The sequence below is a fragment of the Nannospalax galili genome, unplaced genomic scaffold (genome assembly GCF_000622305.1).
Source record: "Nannospalax galili isolate Female #2095 unplaced genomic scaffold, S.galili_v1.0 scaffold155, whole genome shotgun sequence".
NCBI classification, from domain to species: Eukaryota; Metazoa; Chordata; class Mammalia; order Rodentia; family Spalacidae; genus Nannospalax; species Nannospalax galili.
Window position 1 is genome coordinate 4,523,439 of NW_008339923.1, and position 21,745 is coordinate 4,545,183.

A 21,745-nucleotide genomic window follows, 5' to 3' on the forward strand; every position below is an offset into this window, starting at 1 on the left:
TCCCCCTAATGCCCTCTCTTATACCCCTTCCACATCCCTAATCATGTCTTCTAAAAAGCTTCTTAATGTAAATGTGTGCTAGCCTCTACTTCTACGTGCCCCTAAATGCTCCACAGTTACACTGTAAAATATGATGGTTATTTCAATTTTAGTTAGTTCAATTCAAATAAAATGGCAAATATATTTTCTCAGCCCCACTAGCCACATTTCAAGTGTTGAAGAGCCACGAATGGAAAGAATAAAGTTAGAGTGAAGGAGGGCACATCCATCTCTGTAGAAAATTCTGTCAACAGAGCTGCTTTAGATGCCTGAGTACACAGAGTCCATTGGTGGAAAGCACCAGTAGAATTCACCACCTCAAAAGTCGGTAAAATGGCCTAAGAAAGGTAAGCTGGAAGTCAAGGAAAGGCATGTATAGTCAGAGGGAAATATCTATGACTTTATTCTTGAGTAATCCTGCTCTTTGGAGACAAGTCAAATGGCAACACTGTATTAGTTACCTTTCTGTTACTGTGATAAAACACCATGACCAAGATATTTTATAGATGAGTTTATTTGGCTTACTGGTTCCAGAAGGAGAGTCCATAATACTGGGGGAGGCATGGTAGCTGGAGAATGCCAGAAAAGAAAGTCAAGCACACAACATCTTCAAGCAGGCACAGGAAGCAGTGAGAGCCAGACAGGAAGTGGGCAAGCTATATACTCTCAAAGTGACATACTTTCTCCAGCATGGCCATACCTTTTAAAGGTTCTATGACCCTCCCCAAACAGTGCTATGAACTGACCAAATGTTCAAATATCTGGGAACTTTTGGGGCCAACCTCACTCAAATCACAACAAACACTAAACTATCTAGCACTAAATTGGATTTCAGGTGATAACTGATAAATCAGAGTTGATCTAGGCAAGGCATGTATCTCCACTTTCACTGCAATACTTGGGGACCCAAGGAAAGCTATGGTCCTCAAAAGTGTTTCACAGCAGGGTGAAGAATTACCTGCAATAAGAAGGAAGCTGCCAGTAGAGACGACTGATGGAAGCTCAAAGACAGAAAGGAATGATAGACAGGAGCTAGGAGCACACTCACAAAGATCAGTGTTGGAGCTTTCCAAGGGCAAAAGCAAAGCACAGTAGTGTAAATTGTTTTGTCACCAGAAATCTATATGTAAATGACAAATAATCGGCATGGGCCATAGTGAATGAGGTGTAACAATATTTTGCACAGGATAAATCAATTTGGAATTTTTTGGTGGGGGAGGGCCTATTTTTTGAACAACATCATGCTCAGAAGACACTCTGTCTTCAGCTAGCCTACCTATCAGATGAGCTATCGTGCTTGGCTAAGAAGCAGAAAGATTAACTTTGGTCTGGTGATGGCTTAAGCCAAGAGAAGTAGGCCAAATTCAAAACAGTCTGGACTCTCCCTGCTACTGGCAGCTTTTGGCATTACAGTTACATTATTTTAAGAGAGAATATTATTACTGGAAAATGACTAGCAGCCATTACTGTTCAGAATTCCAACCACTTATTATTCATTATGCATCCATTACTACTCCACAATCCCACTGTTTGTCATATGTTATTATTATAATGGCCTCATAATGGGCTCTGATTCTTTGACAGTGTTAAAACTCTCATGATTCACTATGTCAATATTTCTGGAAAGAAAGCATAATCTATATTGAAATAATGTGTGATTTAAATTGTTCAAATGTTATATAATCATCAGCCATGCTTATAATAAGCATGCTGTTTATTAAATGTATACTAGGAACAAGGAAACACCAATTAATACAGTTTCTCATGTAGCTTATAATAGCTACTTTTTTGAAGGAATATATTGAAGGCACTTAGTTAATGCCAAGGGCTAATGCCCATTTATTTTCCATTCATAACAAGCAATAAATTACCTTTAATACATGGTAATTTAATGACATGAACCAATTTGTCTGTATATTTTTATTTACAACTTATACTCCCTCCTTCACTTACTTGAATGTTTGATAAGCACTAATGAAAACAGCTACTGAACTTTCAGGATAGGATGGTAGAATAGAATCTGCTTCCATATGATATAGTGAGTGAAAAGTTAAGACAACAAAGAAGAAACTATCACAGAAGAAGGGAGGAAGGGAGAGAGGGAGGGAGAGAAAGATAGAGAGGGAGGAAGTTGGGGGGGATGAACCAGAAATCACAAAGGGGGTGAGAACAGTTGAAATGTGGAGAAACAGAAGGGTGACACAGCAGCCCTGAGCAAGCAGTTCATCTCCCAATGCAGGGCTGTCTGACAAGGGAAAAGGAAGCAGAGGAGAAGAGGTAGCCAAAGGCAAGCCAGATGTTCCAAGTAAATAAATAAATAAATAAATAAATAAATAAATAAATAAATAAAAGAGAAAGAGATAAGAATTCTTATCCACAAGGTAAACCCACAGTTCTTGCAACCTACAAATCTACTTGGGCAATCTGGTGAGACAATGGCTCCTCTATTGCAGGTCCATATCTTAGAGGGGTCTGGCCAGCTGCCATCTTGAGAAGACATCTAGTGTATAAGAATGAGCCACCCAGGGAATTGATAACAAGGAATAATCATCCCTGATAGTGTGCAAAGGGAAGAAGGCCCTAAAGTGATTGTAGCACTGTGGAGCAACTGACCCTTCACTACTCTGGGTTCAGCATCAGTTTGAACAAAATAAAGTAAATGTTTCCAACTTTAACTGATCACCTGTAGTGAAACTAAGTCCTTCAGGATGGCTATTTCCACTGGAAATCAGAGCATATGTGATTACCTGAATTAGACTAACATAAAATTGAGCCCATTCACATTCCTTCATGCAAGGATAGGTAGAAAGGGTCATTAAACTCTCATCTAAGATTCTGGCCTTCTGTTCTCTGCTTTCAGCTGCATGTAATCCTGCCCAAGCTACAGGTGTTTTTCAGGCTTTTAAATATATACATAAGGTGGAAAGTTAACTAAAGTTAGGACTATCATAATGTTGCTTTTGTGAGTTATGTTGCTGTGGAGCTTTTTGGTGATGCCAGTCATCCACTACTTCTGTAAGTATCCTCAGTAAACTTAGTTCACCAAAGTGAACATAAAATTGTTTCTTTGGTATATCAGTGTCTTATTTTGGGTGAATAGACATATCTGTGCTACTCTTTAGGAAAAGCCACATAAAACTATTTCCATTTGTTAGGCTCTAATATTGGAAAACTCAGAAAGAAGCTGCTGCAATCATGTTATTTTTGCATTTTAAGGGTTTGTTGTTGTTCTTTGATCTCATGTTTTACCTTTTTATTACTACTGTTCATATTTAACATTAAAAGCAGTTTATAAATTTTTAATTACTTTTATGTAATTTTGCATATACATTTTTATATAAAGTACAATCGGGTTTTTAATCTCTTGCTTTTTTTCTCTCTTTCCCTGACATTTTCCCCATCTTCTCTCTGTTCATATTATTTTAGTCTATATTATTTTCTTTTCCTCTTTCTTTACTCTTTCCTTTAATTTCATTCTATTGACAACATTGAATCATTTTTATTTCTATCCTAAGTAATTTTTACCTTCTTAGTTTAAACTACATAATTTTTGACATTTTAATCTCTAAGACAATTCATGGTATATGTGTTTCCTTTAATCAACTTAAAGAGAATTTCTGTATCTGGCTTGGTTTGGTATCACTGCTGTTATACAACTTTATCACTCCTCTCTGAGTGGTACTGGGATTTAGCCCCCAAATGAAGGCTGCTAAGAAAATGAGATGAAATAACCAACCCAAAAGATATGCAAACTGCAATGCAGAACACAAGAAACATGAAAAAGCAAAGCAACAAGTCTACTCTAAAGCATTGTAGCATTGTAGCATGAATCAAATAAAAAAAGGACAGCGGAAAGCATCTCCAATGGACTGCACCAGGCGTAAAGGGATAGAGGGCAAGTCTGAAGAAATAAGATATTCAGACAATAGGGAACAAAATAATGTATGAATATGGCCATCACTTTAAAAAATGACCAAGTGATCAAACCCAAGAATTCGCGATGTAGCACAAGGATTCAAGAAAAAAAAAAAAAAAAAAAAAAAAAAAACCAAAGAAACAAACAAACAAACAAAAAACCCCATAAAAGTCTATTCAATGAAATGATAGCAGAAATTTTCCAAATCTAGGGAAAGAAGTGGATATGCATACACAAGAGTTACTTAGTACCCCAAATGGATTTGACCTCAGAAGAACTTCTCAATGACTCATTGTAGTTAAGATGCCAAAAAAAAAAAAAAAAAACAACAGAGAAATAATGCTTAAACCTGCAGCAGAAAACGTTAATACACACAGGAAAACACATATGAATGCCAACAGACTTCTCAACAAAACCCCCAAATTTAAAAAACATGGAATGACATGTTTCAAGTCCCAAAAGTAAGTAACTGGCAAACAATATTGCTATATTCAGCAACACTATCTTTTAAATTTAATGGAGAAATAATGACATTTCAAGAGAAGCACAAACAAGTAATCAGGATCATCATGCTAGAGTTACAGAAAATATTTAAAAGAATTTTGCATTGAAAGAATGTCTCAATTATTAGAGCACAGAAAAGAAGAGATTTCATAGGACTAGATAACCAAGGGAAATCTAAGAAAGAAAATCAAGTGCAACTCAGTAAGGTAGGAAATCCCTAAGATGAATGGGAGAGAAAGAAAAGAAGTAATTAATTCAAACCACAAACAAAATTATAGGAATCAACAAGTCCCTCTCAATAAGGTCCACACCAAATGCAAATAGTTTTAACTCTCCAATTAAAGGACAAAGGTTATCTTCTTTTATTAGAAAACAAGGATGTTTGTTATTTCCAAGAAACACCACTCACTGGCAAAGAATTAAAGAGACTCAACATTAAAGACTCAGCATTAAAGGATGGAAGTCAATATACCAAGTAAATGGAAATTTAAACAAGCCAGCATAACTTTTGATATGTTATGAAGTAAACATCAAGGTGACATTAAGAGAGATAAAGAAGACCACCACACACTAGTAAGGGGAACAAATCCATCAATTGTGAATGTGTATGTACTGAGCATTGTGGCACCCAACTTATTAAAATAAAAATAAACATAATGGATGGGTAAGTACTAGAACAATATGGCTGACTTCAATATGCCACTCTCATTGGTAGGTCTTACAGACTAAAACTCAACAAGGAGACTTCAGAGTTAATTCCCATTAATCAAGTGGACTTCATAGACATTGAAATCCATGGAAGTGTCTCTGAAATAGATCAAATTTTAGGCCACAAAACAAATATTATCAAATAAACATATCTAAGTAATTTCATATTTGTTATTATACTATATTGAAATAAAACTAGAAATCAGTAAGGATAGAAACTACAAACTATTACAAATATCTGGAGATTAAACAATTCTCTCTTGAAAGAGCTACAGATCATTGTAGAAATCCAAAAGGAAATTAAATAATTAATAAATCAATTAAAAAAAATTTTTTTGTCTTTTTGAGACAGGGTCTCCCTGTAGCCCCAGCTGTCCTGGAACTCACTATGTAGACCAGGCTGGCCTTGAACTGACAGAGATCCACCTGTCTCTGCCTCCCAAGTGCTGGGATTAAAGGTGTGTGCCACCATGCCCAGCAATTAACTCTTTTTTTAAAAAATATTATCACTATTTTCTTGATGTGTTTGAGTGTATTCTTGTATGTATGTAAGTGTACTCATGCCGTGAAATGCCTGAGGAAGTCAGAAGAGGGCAATGGATCTCCTGGAGCTGCAGTTATGGATAGTTGTTAGCCACCATGTGGGGGTTGGAAACTGAAGCTGGGTCCTCTCTCTGCAAGAGCAGCCAGTGCTCCTATAACTCTGAGCCATTTCTCTAGCTCTAAATCAATTAATTCTTAAAGAATACCTTACTAGAATTTCAAGATACATCAAACACAGCTATAAAATTAAAGTTGAGAGCTGTGAGTTCTTTACAGAGATGTTAAATTAATAATAATGATGTCTTATGAAAACAAGAACAAGCCAAACTCTAAAGCAGTAGAAAAGAGAAATAATAAAATCAGGGCAGAAGTGGATGAAGAGGAGGCTCAAAGAATCAAAGAGTTGGGCTCTCCTAAAAAGTAAACAGGAGCCAGGCGTGGTGGCGTACGCCTTTAATCCCAGCACTCAGGAGGTAGAGGCAGGATCTCTGTGAGTTCAAGGCCTGCCTGGTCTACGAAGTGAGTTCCAGGACAGCTGGGGCCACAGGGAGATTCTGTCTCAAAAAGACCAAAAGAAAAAAAAAAAGTAAACAGGAGCCATAAAGGCTCCAAACTAATCAACAGAGACCATACACATTAAGGAAATTAGAGGTGAAAATACATACTTTACAACAGGTGCCAATGAAATTCATTAGGACAGACTTCAAAAGGCTGGAATATACAGAAGATATGGAAAATCCCTAGACATATATGGAAAGCTAGAATAAAGACAATGGAATATAAAGAATTTAGAGAGATCTACAATGAACAATAAAATTAAAGCAATGAGCCAGGCATAGTGGCTCACACCTTTAGTCCCAGCACTCAGGAGGCACAGGCAGGCGGATCTTTGTGAGTTCAAAGCAATCCTGGTCTACATAGAGAGTTCCAGGCCAGCTGGGGCTACAGGGAGACTGTGTCTCAAAAAGACCAAAAAAAAAAAAAACCAACCAAACAACCAACCAACCAAACAAACAAAAAACAGAAAAGAGAAAAGAAAAGAAAATTAAAGCAATGAAGGGTATCCCTACAAAGAAAATCACAGGACTGGATGGACTCTGTCAAATTACATCACATTTAAAGAAGAGCTAACATCAATGTTCTTCAAAGAATTTCATAAAAATAGAAAGGGAAAGACTTTGCATTAAGCTAGTATTTTCCCGATACCAAAATCAGTTAAAGACATAACAAAAAAAGAAAGCTAGTTGGGAATGGTGATGCATTCATTCCTTTAATCCCAGCACTTTGGAGGCAGAGACAGGGGGAATCTCTGTGAGTACTAAGCCAGCCTGGTCTACATAGTGAGCTAGCTGGAGCTGCAGTGAGATCCTGTCTCAAAAAACAAAGAAGAAATGAAGGGAGGGAGGGAGGGAGGGAGGGTGGGAAAGATGAAAGAAAAAAGAAAAAGGAAGGAAGAAAAAGGGAAAGAGGGAAAAAAGGAGGATTAATATTATGAAAATAGCTATACTACCAAAAGTAATCTACGTATTCAAATGCAATTACCATCAACTTCCAATTATATTATTCACGGAACTACAAAAATACCCTATAATTCACATGTGAGCACAAAAATAGCCAAATAAACAAAGCATCTCTAAGCGCCAAGAGCAATGCCTTCACAATACCTAATCTCAAACTAAAGAGCCATATTAACAAAACGATTCACCACTGGCACTGAAACAGTCATGTAGAACAATGAACAGAAAACTTACTAAAATAAACCATTGCAATTACAACTATAAAATCTTTTTGCCAAATTTATCAAAAATATACACTGAAAAATCCAACAGCCTCTTCAACCAATAGTACTGGAAAAATGTGGACAGCCACATGCAAAGAATGAAAGTAGATTCCTATATCTTATCCTATGCAAAATCAAATAATATAGCTGCAAACTTTAATATAAGACCTGAAACTCAAACTTTTAGAGGAAAACATGGGGACAACACTTCAGAATATGTGCATATGCCAAGACTTTCTGCAAAGAAATCCAATAGGTCAGGAAATGATTGCAAGAATTAACAAAACAGAATTGCATGAATTTAAAAACTTCTATAGAGCAAAGAAAATAATCAGTGGAATAAAGAGTCAGCCCACAGAATGGGATAAAATATTTGTCAAGTATATAACTGACAGGAGATTAATATTTGAAATCTATAAAACTCAAAGAATTAAATGTAAAAGCACATATCTAATCAGTAAATGGGAAAATAATTTGAATGAGTAGTTCTCAAAAGAACAAATACAAATAGCATAAATTTAGGAAAAAATGGTTATCACCATTAATATCAGAGAAACACAAATTAAAACTATATTTAGATTCAATCTCATACCAGTCAGAATGGCTGTCATCAAGATGGTAAACAACAAATTCCTGTAAGAGAACTCTTCTACACACACTGCCAATGGAAATATAAATTGATGCAGCCACTATGGAAGTCAGTTTGGATGTTTTACATAAAACTAAACACAGAATTACCATATGATGCAACCAACTATATTACTCCTGGTTTTATACATATGTGTGTATATATATATATATATATGTAAACAACAAATTCCTGTAAGAGAACTCTTCTACACACACTGCCAATGGAAATATAAATTGATGCAGCCACTATGGAAGTCAGTTTGGATGTTTTACATAAAACTAAACACAGAATTACCATATGATGCAACCAACTATATTACTCCTGGTTTTATACATATGTGTGTATATATATATATATATATATATATATATCTTAAGTGTATAGGCATGGATATACAATGGCATGCATGTGGAGGTCGCAGGATTATGTGGGGGAAGAAGATATCTAAAAGGGCAGGGGCAGGGGAAGGACAAGAGATTAATGAGGGCATAAGAAACACAATACATCCCATGTTCCCTCTCATATGCATATCCCAGAGAGAGGAGGATTATTTGGGAGGTAGGGTGAATGGGAGAGAAAAGGAGGGATAGGGGAGCGTAGTAAGGGAGCAAATGTGAGCCAAGTACAGTGATATATATGTACAGAAATGTTATAAATAAGCATATTATTTTGTGTGCCAACTAAAAACTTAAAAATAATGCCAGTTACTGTTCTATTGGCACTGGAAATCAAGAGTCCTTGGTTGATTAGGCATGAAAGTACTCCTTCCACTTGCTTACATTCCAGTTGCAAAATGACAGTAAAGAAATAAAGCAAATGTAGAATCCAATGCCATATAACCTTAAGTCTGATGATGAAAATAAAATTAATATAAGAAGAGAGTAAATTTCTTTAGGCAGGAAATTTTTATTGTACCAAGTAGAAACTTAGACTTGAATAGAAAGGTGAATTTGGCCACAGAAGTATCAGCAATTTTACTTTGAGATTCTTTTTCCCGCAGACATGAGAAACAAGGTCACATGGGACAGGAAGGCTGAGAGAATATAGTGAAACAAATTTCTAGGAGTTCTGTGCATGAATTGATTGGGGAAACGGAGTGCAGGGATAGGAATGGAGTTAGGGTTTCCTTGGGCTTTTGTCAAGACAAATTTGAAGAGACTCAAAAAAGGATATTTACTTTTCTCCAGCCAGTTAGGTGTTGAATTTGTGCTCACTTAGAAATTTGTAAATAGACAACTACCTAAGAAGAGGCAAAATTACCATCTCAATGAAGTGAAGAACTGCAGAAGGACACTCCAAGGGGAAGGCAAATGGCAATCTCACTTTGCTGGGCTAAATCAGGTAATCTTTTTCTATTTATTTAAGGCAGTGTCTCATCCAGTAACCAAACTGGCCTAGAACTCATGATCCTTCTGCCTTAGGCTCCAGAGTGCTGAGATTACAAATCTGTACCATCACATCAGGCTAAATTAAAGATTCCGTAAATTCTGTAAATTAAAGATATTGTATCTTTGGACTCAGTCTCAAATGTACTGAATTTGGATATCCCTAAAATTTCCTGTAGGTAACTTATATATACAATGGTTTCACGTACCTGTTTTAGACTTCAAGGTTCATTTACACATTTACATTCATATAAAACTGAGCCCAATTTTGTATATTAGTGAAGGCTTATCTACTCTTCTCTGGAGCAGCAAGTCTTCTTTTATCCTGTTTCCGTCATACATATCCCTAACCATGTCTTCATATCAGTTTAATAATTCTAAAATCAAGATGCACAGCTGGGTGTGGTGGCTTACACCTTTAATCCCAGCACTCAGGAGGCAGAGGCAGGCAGGCCTCTGGAGGCCAGCCTGGTCTCTGTACTGAGCTCCAGGTCAGCAGGAGCTACATGGAGACCCTGTGTCAAAAAAAAGATGTATCTCACAGTCAATGTTCTGAAATACTGCCAGTTATAGCAGTCAGTTATGAAAATGTTGCCAGTGCTCACTAGGCTGTTGCAGGTAGCCAGTTCTCTAAGAAGGGATTTTGACATTCTCAAAATCAGAAAAGACTGTAGTTGTGAGTGAATTATCACTATCAACTTGAAGAAGAAATTGTTAATATCAAGTTCAAATGCACTAGTCAAAAGTTTATATTTTCTTTTTCTTCAAATATTATAGTAATCTCAAAGTGTGATAATGTATAGAATAAGACAAGTTAGAAGTTTGAGTGAGGACTAGATTATATAGGTTCTAGTACAGCACACTACAAGTTAATTCTTTTTGGCTAATGCAATGGAAAGACACTGAGGGTATAAGCAAAGGAATCACGTGATCATATATGATCCATCCCATAATGAATTTTTTAAAGCTTCTATTTAACTGATTTTTAACTGTTGACACTTTTATGGCATAGATTGGTATAGTATAAGGCACTGCATAGAAAAACCCCAGGGGCGGAAATGTGGTGTTCTGGCTGACAGATGTTCTTGGCTCTTACTGGGGTGGTATGTACTGGTAAACAAGGAGGGAGGAGAGTTTAAAGATGCCTTGTCTGGTTAGAATATGGTCTGGAGCCTCTGAAATGGACAGATGTTAGTAATATTCTCATTTCTATGGTTTGGATAACTAGGTAGATAACACTGCATAGGAAGTGAATGCATAGGAAGGATACAAGTTTGTGCATGTGTAAGATTTTACTCTGGAAAACATTACCTTGAAACATGCAAACAAAATCAAGTAGCAATTAAATATGTAATTCTGGAGTTCTTGGAAAAGGCCATACCAACAGATATATATTTGAAAGCTATATGCAAATACATGGCACTGAAAACCAAAGAAATGAATGGATGAGATCACTTTAGGCACAGAGAACCAAGCAGAAATTGTCAGTTCAGACAAGTATTAAAATCACCTGGGGAAGATTTACAAAGTACAAATGCTTGCTAGGTAAGTTAAACACCCAATTAGGCTTGATATCTACTATTATAGAAAGGAAAAAACAAAGTCCAAGAAGAAGGTCTTGGGCAATGCCATTATGTAGAAGTTACAAAGACTCAAGAGGAGCCAAGTGGTAGAAGAAAACAGTTAAGCACAATTGCACAGAGCCTGATGTAGGTATTACATCATCCCCTGTTAAAGGACAAATAGAGAATCTTGATGGATGTGGGATAGTTGATGGCTCCCATCCCCTTAACATGGGGACCCCAGCCAAAGCTTGTGTGCCGGCCTCTCAATCCTCTGACATAAACCCTCCCACTGAAAAACAAATTCGGAGTATTCTTTTCAAACATATCAGTGAACTTCACTTTCTTACAGTGTCGAAATTGGTAAGACTCCCTAAGAATCACTTAGACTGTATATCATACATACTCAGGAGAACTACATGCACATACACATAGATTCAAACATTAAAATAGACTGGATATGAAATCTCCTTTGTCTCCACATGATAGTAAATAAAGGCATTTGGTGTTTAAAAATGCAAACAAAACAAGTCATGTTATATACTTTTTTCTGAGGAGAAAAACTGTTCCTCTTGAAATGCCATCTGCCCCCAGAATCTTTGTTCACAATGCTCATTGCATTTGAAATTACTTTCCTAGCACTTGAGGGTTTGTGCTGTGTACTGCTGTACTGATCCATTCTAACCAGATTGTGACAGCAGGTTCCAAGCCTTAATCTTATCCCTGGTTCCTGGAACTAGTCTCTTTTGCCTTAAGGTTCTCAGTAAATAAAATCTATTACTTACAAACTAGATTTCATTACTTCTACTTTTTACTGGATATTTTAATTCTATTTACACTATGGCATTATCAAAAATCAATTTGTGGTGGTCGGTGTCAATTTTCAACTGACAGAATTTAGAATTGCATGGGAGCTGGGTATCTGAGCATGCTTGTGGTTGATAATCTTGATTTCATTGATTAGGTGGGAAGACCCACTCACTGTGAGTGGCCCCATTCTCTGGTTAGGACTCTGGATTGTATATATAGAGAAAAGGAATTGAGCAGCAACATGCCCAGTGTGCATCTCTCTCTGTTCTTGTTTGTAGCTACTTCAGACTCCTGCAACCTTGACTTCCCTACCATGATGGACTATATCTTTGAATTTTGAATCAGAATAAGCCCATTTTCCTTTAAATTGCTTTAGACAGAATTTTTAATCACAGAAACGTGAAAAGAAACTAAGGTGCATGGGCTCCTAAAGATTCCCACATTCCAAACCCTGGGTCCTGTGAAAATGTTATTCTGTATGGCAAGAGGGACCTTGCAGGTGATTAAGTGAAGGCTCTCAAGGGACAGGTACCGTATACCATCTAGTAGATCCACAGGAATCACAGTGGTCTGCTAACCTCAAATACAGAGAAAAAGGTTATGAGCCTGTGAATAAATCAGCCTGTAAAAGCTAAAAAAGGCAAAGAAAGGAAGACTTCTCCAGAACTTCCAGGAACTGGCCTTACTAAAACCTGATTTTAGCCCAAAAGACCTCTAACATAACACAATGAAATATCATGAATTTGATTTTAAACCAGTACATTTGTATTATGTTACAGTAGCCAGAGGAACATAATAGCAACTACATCTTGGAAATAAAATGTGTATCAGCTCCCTTTTTAAAGAATAGTCTCTCCCTAAGTCTATCACTCTTTCTTATAAGAAATGGCACTGATTTAGGGCAGGGGTGGCAGACTGCAAAATCTTGCTGAGCCAGTTCATCTTGGGGTGTTTTGTTCACTGATTTAGTTTTGAAATATATTCCTCCAGTATAAAAATAGTGACACTAAAGCAGGATGTGTGAAAAGGAGGCGATGTTCAGCATAATGAGCTATGTATCAGTATTAGTCAGGGCATTTGGAATGTCAGAACTGCAGCTGGTCAGAAATTACACTTCTAGAAGCTCAGGAAAACAACAAAGAATGTGCACATTTCCTGCAAAGCTAAGTCCAAGAAATCCTCTATTTGCTCTGAAGGAATACAGGTCAAGTAGTAAAATGGCTTCACTAGCCAACAGGTCAGGGGTCTCATACTTTTTGAGCAACTATACTGCTTTGAATTAAATGACAATACAGAGTATGAACCTGCTTTGTTAGCTTAAGAACTGTTAGAATAAAATTAGGTCCTTATTAAAAGTCCCATTAACACCTGAAATACAAACACAATCAAGTATTTCTGGCACATACATGCACACTTTTCAGCTGTATAATCTGTAGCAGTACTGAGATGCACTAAGAAATGCTTAACACTAAAGAATGGCTGTAACAGCATCATCTTTTATTTAAGAAGTATCTACACAGACAGTGCTCTGAACAGAAAGTTGTGAACTGTTCTATTTCTATTCTGTCTAGCCTCATGACTCAGCCGAAGCCTCCAGCCAAATAATCATGCCAAGCTCTTGTTAGATCTCACAGGATAGCTGGTAACATTGAGGGACTAGGGATGCACAAGGGGGCATCAGGTAGGCTTGGAAATTCACCTCCATAGCATTCATGCACTCAGCTGTTGGGTCTCTGTTTCTGCTTTGGGTATACTAACTTTAGTAAAATATCCAAAAGGTAAGTCTCTCCTTACAATTGTTGGGGGAATATAGTTCTAATGGTAGGTGAGCCTACTATGTAAGAGATTATGTATCATTTTGGGGGCTGAGTTGTATTCACATTGAAACCCAAGTAAATGGATGATAATCAAAGGATACTAGGAAAAAAATATTTTTTTAAAAACTATAAGCTCCTGCTTACATAGTAAGTATCATCTTTTTATCTCTTTAGTACACTGAAATTTTTATCTAAAACTAGATTGAAAACTAAAAAGGTGTGACTTGGTTCAATAATCAAAAAGCAGAAAGAGTGCAATGATACAAAGAGACAAACTACAGATAACAACATATTCATCTCCTCATCTAATCAAAATACTATTTATTAAGACAGGAGGTGGAAGATTGTAATTCACAGGCCAAATAGAGGCCCATTACCATCTGTTCTTGTTCATCCCACAAGCTAAAAATGGCTCTTGCTGTTTTAAATGACTTGGAGAATAAACTGAAGAATGTTTATGACCCATAAGAATTCTATGGAGGATCACCATCCTCTGATATCCTCTCTGGGGATGCTAAGGACTTGGTTTACAGTAACCACATGGTCACAAGCAGGAAGTAGCCATTCTCCGGCCTTTCACAGGAAAGATGTGCCAAGGTCCTCGATCAGGAGCTTGAGCTGCAGAACCAGGACACCAGTTCCCATCTGTCCCTATGGTTTCTGCACTCCATGACCTTGTTATTTAAGCTTCTTACACCTGCCCTCTCACCTCCATGCACCTTACAGAGCCACTGTAAGGATTTAGTGAGTAAAGAAAGGTACAGCATGCAAAGGGTAGCCCAGCCAGTATCTCCTTCTGAGGAAGTGAGCATGAATATTATCGCAGCTGCTGCTTATTGTAATTTTAATTATACTAGTGTGTGTTTGCCAGATAGCACACTTTACCTGCTTCAGCTCTTCTGAACATTGTTGCTGACACTAATTTATATTTAAGCCAACTCTAAAAATTATCTTCTCATTAATTGGTCATAATACTGTTGAAAATTGTCACAGTCTTCTTCCCAAATGAAGACAGTCATCAATTACCGCGACACAATAATGGTCATTAATTACAAGCTTAGCTCAAAGGACAGTCATTTTTAAAGTTAGTATCTTGTCCTTTCCCTATATTTTAAGACCATTTTCAGAAATGCATCCCAGTAAGAAACTCTGGCAAGTGAGGTGATCTATTCCAGTGCTTGCTCCCTTCTTGACAGAATGGTAAATGAAGACTCACAGGGTTCAAGCACAGGCAATTCTTAATTAAAGAACACATTCATTGATTCATATTTGGACTTTAGCTTTGCACTAATCCACCTGAAGATTTTTTTAAATCAAAAGATTTTCAACTTATTAGTCTGATTTAAGATGCCAAATAATTTATAGTCATATAAGTAGACAATTTACCATGACAATTTCTCTGGCCATGATGCCCTTATTTCATTAGTAATACCACAAGCACATCTAGTTAATGCATTAAATATGAAAAGATTTGCTGAAGAGACTCAATTTATTAATGATTCAGGAGAACTTCCTAAAGCATCCTATTTGGAATTCATTTATAATTTACTTCACAGCTTAGCTTCAGTTCCCACAGGGCAAATATTTATCAAATATTACTCTGTTTTAAGTCCTCCTTATATATTTTTTGTAGAAGAATATTCTTTGCCCCCAAATACACTTTAAAGCAGCCATCCATCTACTATGGTTTAATGTGCATTTCCTGATAAGATGAAAGTAATGGGCTTTTGGGTACAGCAGAGTGCAGTGTGCAGCCAAACAATAGAATAATTACTAAACATAATAGCTGGCTATAAATTGAACAAGAAACACTAAGTTCATTATAAATATTTATTAGAGAGTAGCTATGGTAATTAATGAGCCCAGTAATAAACACAAGGGGAAAGCGTCACCTTAATACCTAGTCCTGGCAAATAAATCCTCACGACTGATCTCCTGGGGAGCCACACTGGGCGAGATGGATAGTGAGACAGCTGGCCTGACTAGCAGAGTGGTTTTTGAAGAGACATGACCCTGAACCACACTGCTGACTGTCCCATATCTAAAACACTGACAAGTTTCAACAGCTTATCACTGTTGGGAGTTAAATTCTAAAACGCGGAGAACCTTTGCTTGAAATTGAAAATGAACATCTAGCTCCTTAAAACACTTAAAAAGTTCAAGTTACTTAAGCACTCCTTATCAACAGAGCAGAGTTGAAAACTTCTTAAAAGAGTTGCTGTGAAGATAACAATATGGTGAATAGAGTTTAGCCAAGTGCTCAGAACAAGCTGCATTTGCCAACAGAGAATTTTACTCTATTATTTCAGTTTCTATCACTCCTGTTAGCTCTGCCACTGCATCCAATGTGGGCACATCGCCTATTACCGCAAAAAATGAGCAACAGTTGCTTCATTCTTCAACCTTCTCCTAACCAGAATAATATTAGCAGGCACATCCAAGAGTGCTAACTCATATTTTTTGAACTAAGGAACACAAGGCATACTAGTATAGCTTAAAAAACAAAAGGAAATACAAATAGACAGTAACAAGAGTAAGAAAGATTGTGGAGAAACCAGAACCCTCACACACAACTTAAAGGAATATAAAATGGTAGTCATTTCAGAAGGAATATTGGCAGTTTCTCAACATGTGAAACATAGAGTTAGCATATGACCCAGCAATTATAATTCTAATATATGTTCAAGAGTATGAAAGCACATGTCCACATGAAAATGTACACATATTCATAGTAATGGTAATCAAGAGAGCCAGAAAGCAAAAACAACATGCATATCTACCAACTGGTGAGTTAAAAAATAATTGTGATGTATCTATACAACAGAGTATTTATATGAAAAATGGAATGAAGTACTGATAGACACTCCAATAATGAGGAACCTCAAAAACACTCATCAAATGAGAGAAAACACTATAAGAAGTTCAAAATTATAGAACTGTGTTCATTTGAAATGCCCAGGACAGGCAAATCCAGAGACAGAAAATATAATGGTGAGAACTAGGGCTTAGGAGGGAGAAGAGAGGGCAGAATTCGGAGTGACCATTAATGGGTATGTTTCTTTTTTAGGGCAATAAATATGTTTAAATTAGTGGTGATACTTGTACTTTGTTAATATATTTTTTAAAAACTATGGAGTTTTATGAAAATATATTACAAAAAAAGTATTGTAAAATAAAGGTAAAGCATATAAAGGCAATTACATAGTTGGGGAGTGGCGGAAAAAAAATGAAATCATATTTGCATGGACACTCATGCTTTGCCAGAGAATATTAGTACCACTCACAGAATTCTTCTCAGGAAAGGCAGTATGTGCTCCAGGACAGAGCAAAGAGGAGTGCTGTCATGGTGGCACCTATTCTCCCCATCCAACACATTTGCTTTCCTAAACTAGTCTACTTAGGCTAAAAAATAGAACATGTAAGTAGAAGAGTGGGACAGTCACAAGCTCCAGAGCTGAAAACTTCTATATAACAGCAAGGACTTACAGTGCTGTTCCCTACTATATCAGTTTATGATCTTGAACCAGTGACTAACTCTGGGTCTCAGTTTCCTCTATAAAACAGATATGTAACAGTACCTTTTCTCAAAGGTTTGTGTTGAGAATACATTAATGTGGATAAAGCCCTAGAACAGTGTCTAAGTCAAAGTACCATCATCTGCTGTATCATTGCCAGGACTTTTGTTGTAGGGGCAAGCCTATTGCTTTCCAAGCACACCTGGGGATCTATCCCATCATAGAGGTTCACTCAACAGGGAACACCAGTCAAACTCCCTGTAATTTTCACTTTAGAGCACAGGTTTATTCTTTGCCTATTTGCTGATGCAAGTTCTTTCACAAGGCCCTTTCAGTATAAAGAAAATGAGCATATCAGCAGAGCAGCTGAGGGTACTTTTACTGACCAATGATAGCAACAGCTATTGCTAAACACATGCAGTTAGACGGTTCCAGGAATCCTACATATACCACACTGAATATTCACAACTAGCCTGTAAGGAAAATGTTATTAACCCCATCACTATTGAGAAGTTGAAATAAGTGGAGTAATTTCACCAAGTTAACCACACAGTTAAGTGAGAAAGGTGAAAACCAAACCAAGATTAACCCTATGGTACTTCCCTGTACACTCTGCTGAATTATATTCTCAACAGAGGATTAGTTAGGAAAGGGTTAAGAGTGAGGAAAGAGCTTACACATATTCAAGTAATAGTCAAAAACACAAGGTACACTCAATGTCTCCTATTCCTCCACCCCTTCATTCACACAGATATTAAGAATCTACTATGTGTCAGTGATTAAACAGTGTTAAAGAGATAATGGCTTCATAAGAGAAAATCACAGAATGATATAATCAACACATTAATTGAGGAATATGGGAATTACTGAGCAAAGAGGAAATCAGAAAGTCAAAATACTTTCTCACCTGTCAAAGTCCTTCAAGCCTCCTTACAGAAGAGCTCAGAGAAAATCTAGACCCTTATTTTGATGCCTCTCCTCCCTGAGGGCCACTGAGGAATGGAATTTTGAGCTAGTACCTCTGACATCTATATTTAGACAATGGTCATCCCATAAACCTCTCCTCTACCTCATGGGGCAAGATAAGTATTTACACCTCTGTGAAACTGACTGAACCAAAGTACACAGTGGGGGTCCATGATAAGCTCTGCCAAAAGGCTGGCAGTCAGAAAGAGTCCAGGGCTGTATATGGGCCTCAAGACGTTTAAGTCTATTTCAAACTGGTACATTTTGATAGACTACATGGTGTATAAGGCAGCCACTTCCATAAAGCTTAATTTACCCTTAAACCATGGAGGGGCTTTTACTGTACCAAGGATCATAGATAAAATGATTCTGGCTCTAATCCTTTCAGAAGTACCAGATATTTTTCAACTCATTTCTTCTAATAAGGATGAAGTAATTTCCATGAAAGAAAAAGAATAAGGAGAAAAATGAAACGTTGCTTTGGAAGGATCAGCTAAGTGTTTGAGATTCTAAAAGATCAATGCTGCAATGGTAAATAAGAAATATAATAAATTCACTTGAGGGGCTAAAGTGTTTGAAATAATATTTTAAGGTAATAGGTTAATTTGATATTTTCACATAATAAGCTGGCAACAAATGATCAACTGAAAACCGGAATGCATTTCTTATAAATACCAATAAAACAGCCCTTTAATAAAAATCTAGATCAGATTTTGTATGTGATTAAAACTGAAATGCAATAAATTTAAAATGAAAGTTAATAAGTAAATATGACAATGATAAATACGAAACAGCTATAAAGCATTTATGATTCCCAGAGTCATTACTATACAGAGTCCCATATGGGTAAACAATGAAGAGTCAAAAAAAAAGACCCTGAATGATATCCTTACAATTAAATTTAAAATAAAACATTAATAACAAGGTATTACAGAGGGAAATAGCTACATGATTCCTGAAACCAGTTATTATTTTATTTGTCATAAAGACAAAGAACATGGCCAATATTTGCTCTTGATGATCTATGGCAAAGCCTGACACTTGTCTCTAAATTTTACAAATATTGTAACTGTATAAAAAGAATTATTCAAATTAAAAATAAATGAAATATCTTTTAAATCATATCAAACAAATACATCTTTTAATATAATGCCTATTAAAATTAATTTACTTCATTTTATTATAAAAATAAACTGCTTGGATGAAATCATTTTTTAACTATTATGCTGCACAGGATTTAACAAACTCCACAAATGCTCTGAGCTCTCTGCATAAATAAGATAGAATTATTTCACTTTAGGAAAACTACATTCCAAATACATATATGTTTAAAATTTCTTCAACAAAGACAACATAGAAATCTGTTCATCAAATCCTTAATTCATCTGTTTCTTTTTTTAGCTATGATGACTAAAGTGCTTTTAAATTTTTTTAATCAAAAAAGCAGGAAAAAAAAAGACTTGAATGTGCATAGCAATTATATAAACAATTTCAGGAAAATTCTGATAATGCCAACAAAAAGAAGGCAACATCTTTTTAAAAGAAAACTGACAGAAAATCCAAGTAGAAATGCAAGAGTATCTTTCTCAGAGTCATGTCCAACCTACAAACATCCCACTTCACATAGGGAGAGGCTGAAAGTCTCTCTACCCAAGGACATGAGGGGAAAGGAAGCCAGGTAGAGTTTTTGAGTGCACCTTTGTAGCCGGCATCCTGTGAGTTGCACAGCCTCTCGTCTCAGTGATCCTACTAGTTCACATCCCATATTGGCTATGTTCAATTTCTGAGGTCAGATCCACAAAGGCTTCTCCTTAGAAAACTGCTCTAATATTGGAATTAAAAGCTGAGGAAGGTAAAGGAAAGGACTGAATGGGGGAAGCAGAAGGAATTGAGGGGCAGATATGAATATAAAAATACATTAATTAAGACATGTACCTTTACTCTTTGATCATCAACATCTATAATGGTAGCAACACGAATTAACTGCGGGTTTCGTTTATCCACAGCTTCCAGTTTCATATTTGGTAGAAAGCCATGTGGTGCCCTCTGAAACATTACAGGTGCAACATGTCATGCAAAGTCCAGAAATTCAGATTTCTTACTACATTTTTCCTAATGTTGTGTCTTTGGCTTAAACATACAGATCTTTAAGACAACTGGAATTTACTTTTAAAAACATCTGAGATTTTATGAGTATTTTTAATCTAGTGTTTCAAAAGTCTACAAGTAAAAACAACTTTTTGGTAATTTTAGAGACTAAAAAATACAAAGATTAAATTAAAAATTTATTAATGATCAAGTCAAAATTAAAAAAGGTTCTTCCTACTGTTTTTGTATTAGTTTAGATTTTTATTTTTTATCAAATAAATTAAGATATTGTTTACTATTCTCACTGCCCAGTTGGGACTTTGTAGCTTCAGGCAAATTTATTTATTTAATAAATCACTCATAAAGATAAACATGATGTTTATTAAATATAAAGTTTAAAGTATGCTTAGGTAAGAGATGAATATGTTCAGATTTTAAACACTTTCATATCAAATCGCAATGTAATTTAAAACCATAAGCTACTCTTTTGTCATTTTACCTGAAATATATGAGTGTTGAACTGTGTTGAATTTTGTTTTTTGTCTTAAAATGCTGAGATCAAGAGTCCGTAGTGAGGGAAATGCAGGCAATAAAGAAAATAGACTGGGAAGACTCTGGGTCTACCAACACATTGAACTAAGAAAATTTAACTGTCAAAAGTTAAAGGATAACAAAAACAAAACAACATAAAAACAAACTTCTCCAATAGTAAGTTAGCAGAAAGTTTCACTTAGAGAAATATTACATATAAAAAGTACACAATTGTCTTTATGGAAATGAAAGAATATTGAATTCCTCAAGTCTAGAAATGGCAACAAGAAAATAAAACTCTAAAAATGTATGAGCAGCAAAAATTAAATCATTCTTCAGTATCTGGTATGTTTCTCTACAGCTTTTATATAAATATTTTCTTCTTAAATACATTATTGCATCTACTAAATGAACTATGCAGACAAATATGCTGGGTGTGGTGGTGGTACACGCCTTTAATTCCGGCACTCAGGAGGCAGAAGCTGGTGAACCTCTGTGAGATCAAGGCTAGCTTAGTCTAATAGCAAGTTCCAGGCTGGCTGGGACTACAGAGAGACCCTGCCTCACAAAAAAAGAAAAGAAAAGAAAAGAAAAGAAAAGAAAAGAAAAGAAAAGAAAAGAAAAGAAAAGAAAAGAAAAGAAAAGAAAAAAAGGCAAACAAAACATTTCCTGGAAGTTGGTAAAGCTATATGCAAAGATCACAACCATAATTTCACCTACTTTATTATGTTACCATCAATACCCAAAAAGTCCCAGAGAAAGGGTCACTGTGAGTTTCCAACTAATCATACTCAGAGAAATGGAGTTCCACTGCCTCCATCAGCAGCAGCAGATGAGGTGCTTTTCATAGTGCATCTAGATGGTTCAACTGTGCTTTCCAAGAAACACTCATCATCTATGCTGCTATATAGGAATAGTAACAAATAAGTCACCTACTCTGTATTGTTAAT

General features: G+C 36.1%; 1 protein-coding gene across 1 annotated transcript in view; it reads right to left on the minus strand.

Moving 5' to 3' along the window:
- Positions 1–21,745, minus strand: part of L3mbtl4 (L3MBTL histone methyl-lysine binding protein 4) — a 354,152-nt gene that overhangs the window by 251,852 nt on the left and 80,555 nt on the right. The window contains exon 8 of the mRNA XM_008834704.1: positions 20,112–20,222. Coding sequence (XP_008832926.1) covers positions 20,112–20,222 — 111 coding nt within the window. The remainder of the gene's footprint in view (positions 1–20,111; positions 20,223–21,745) is intronic.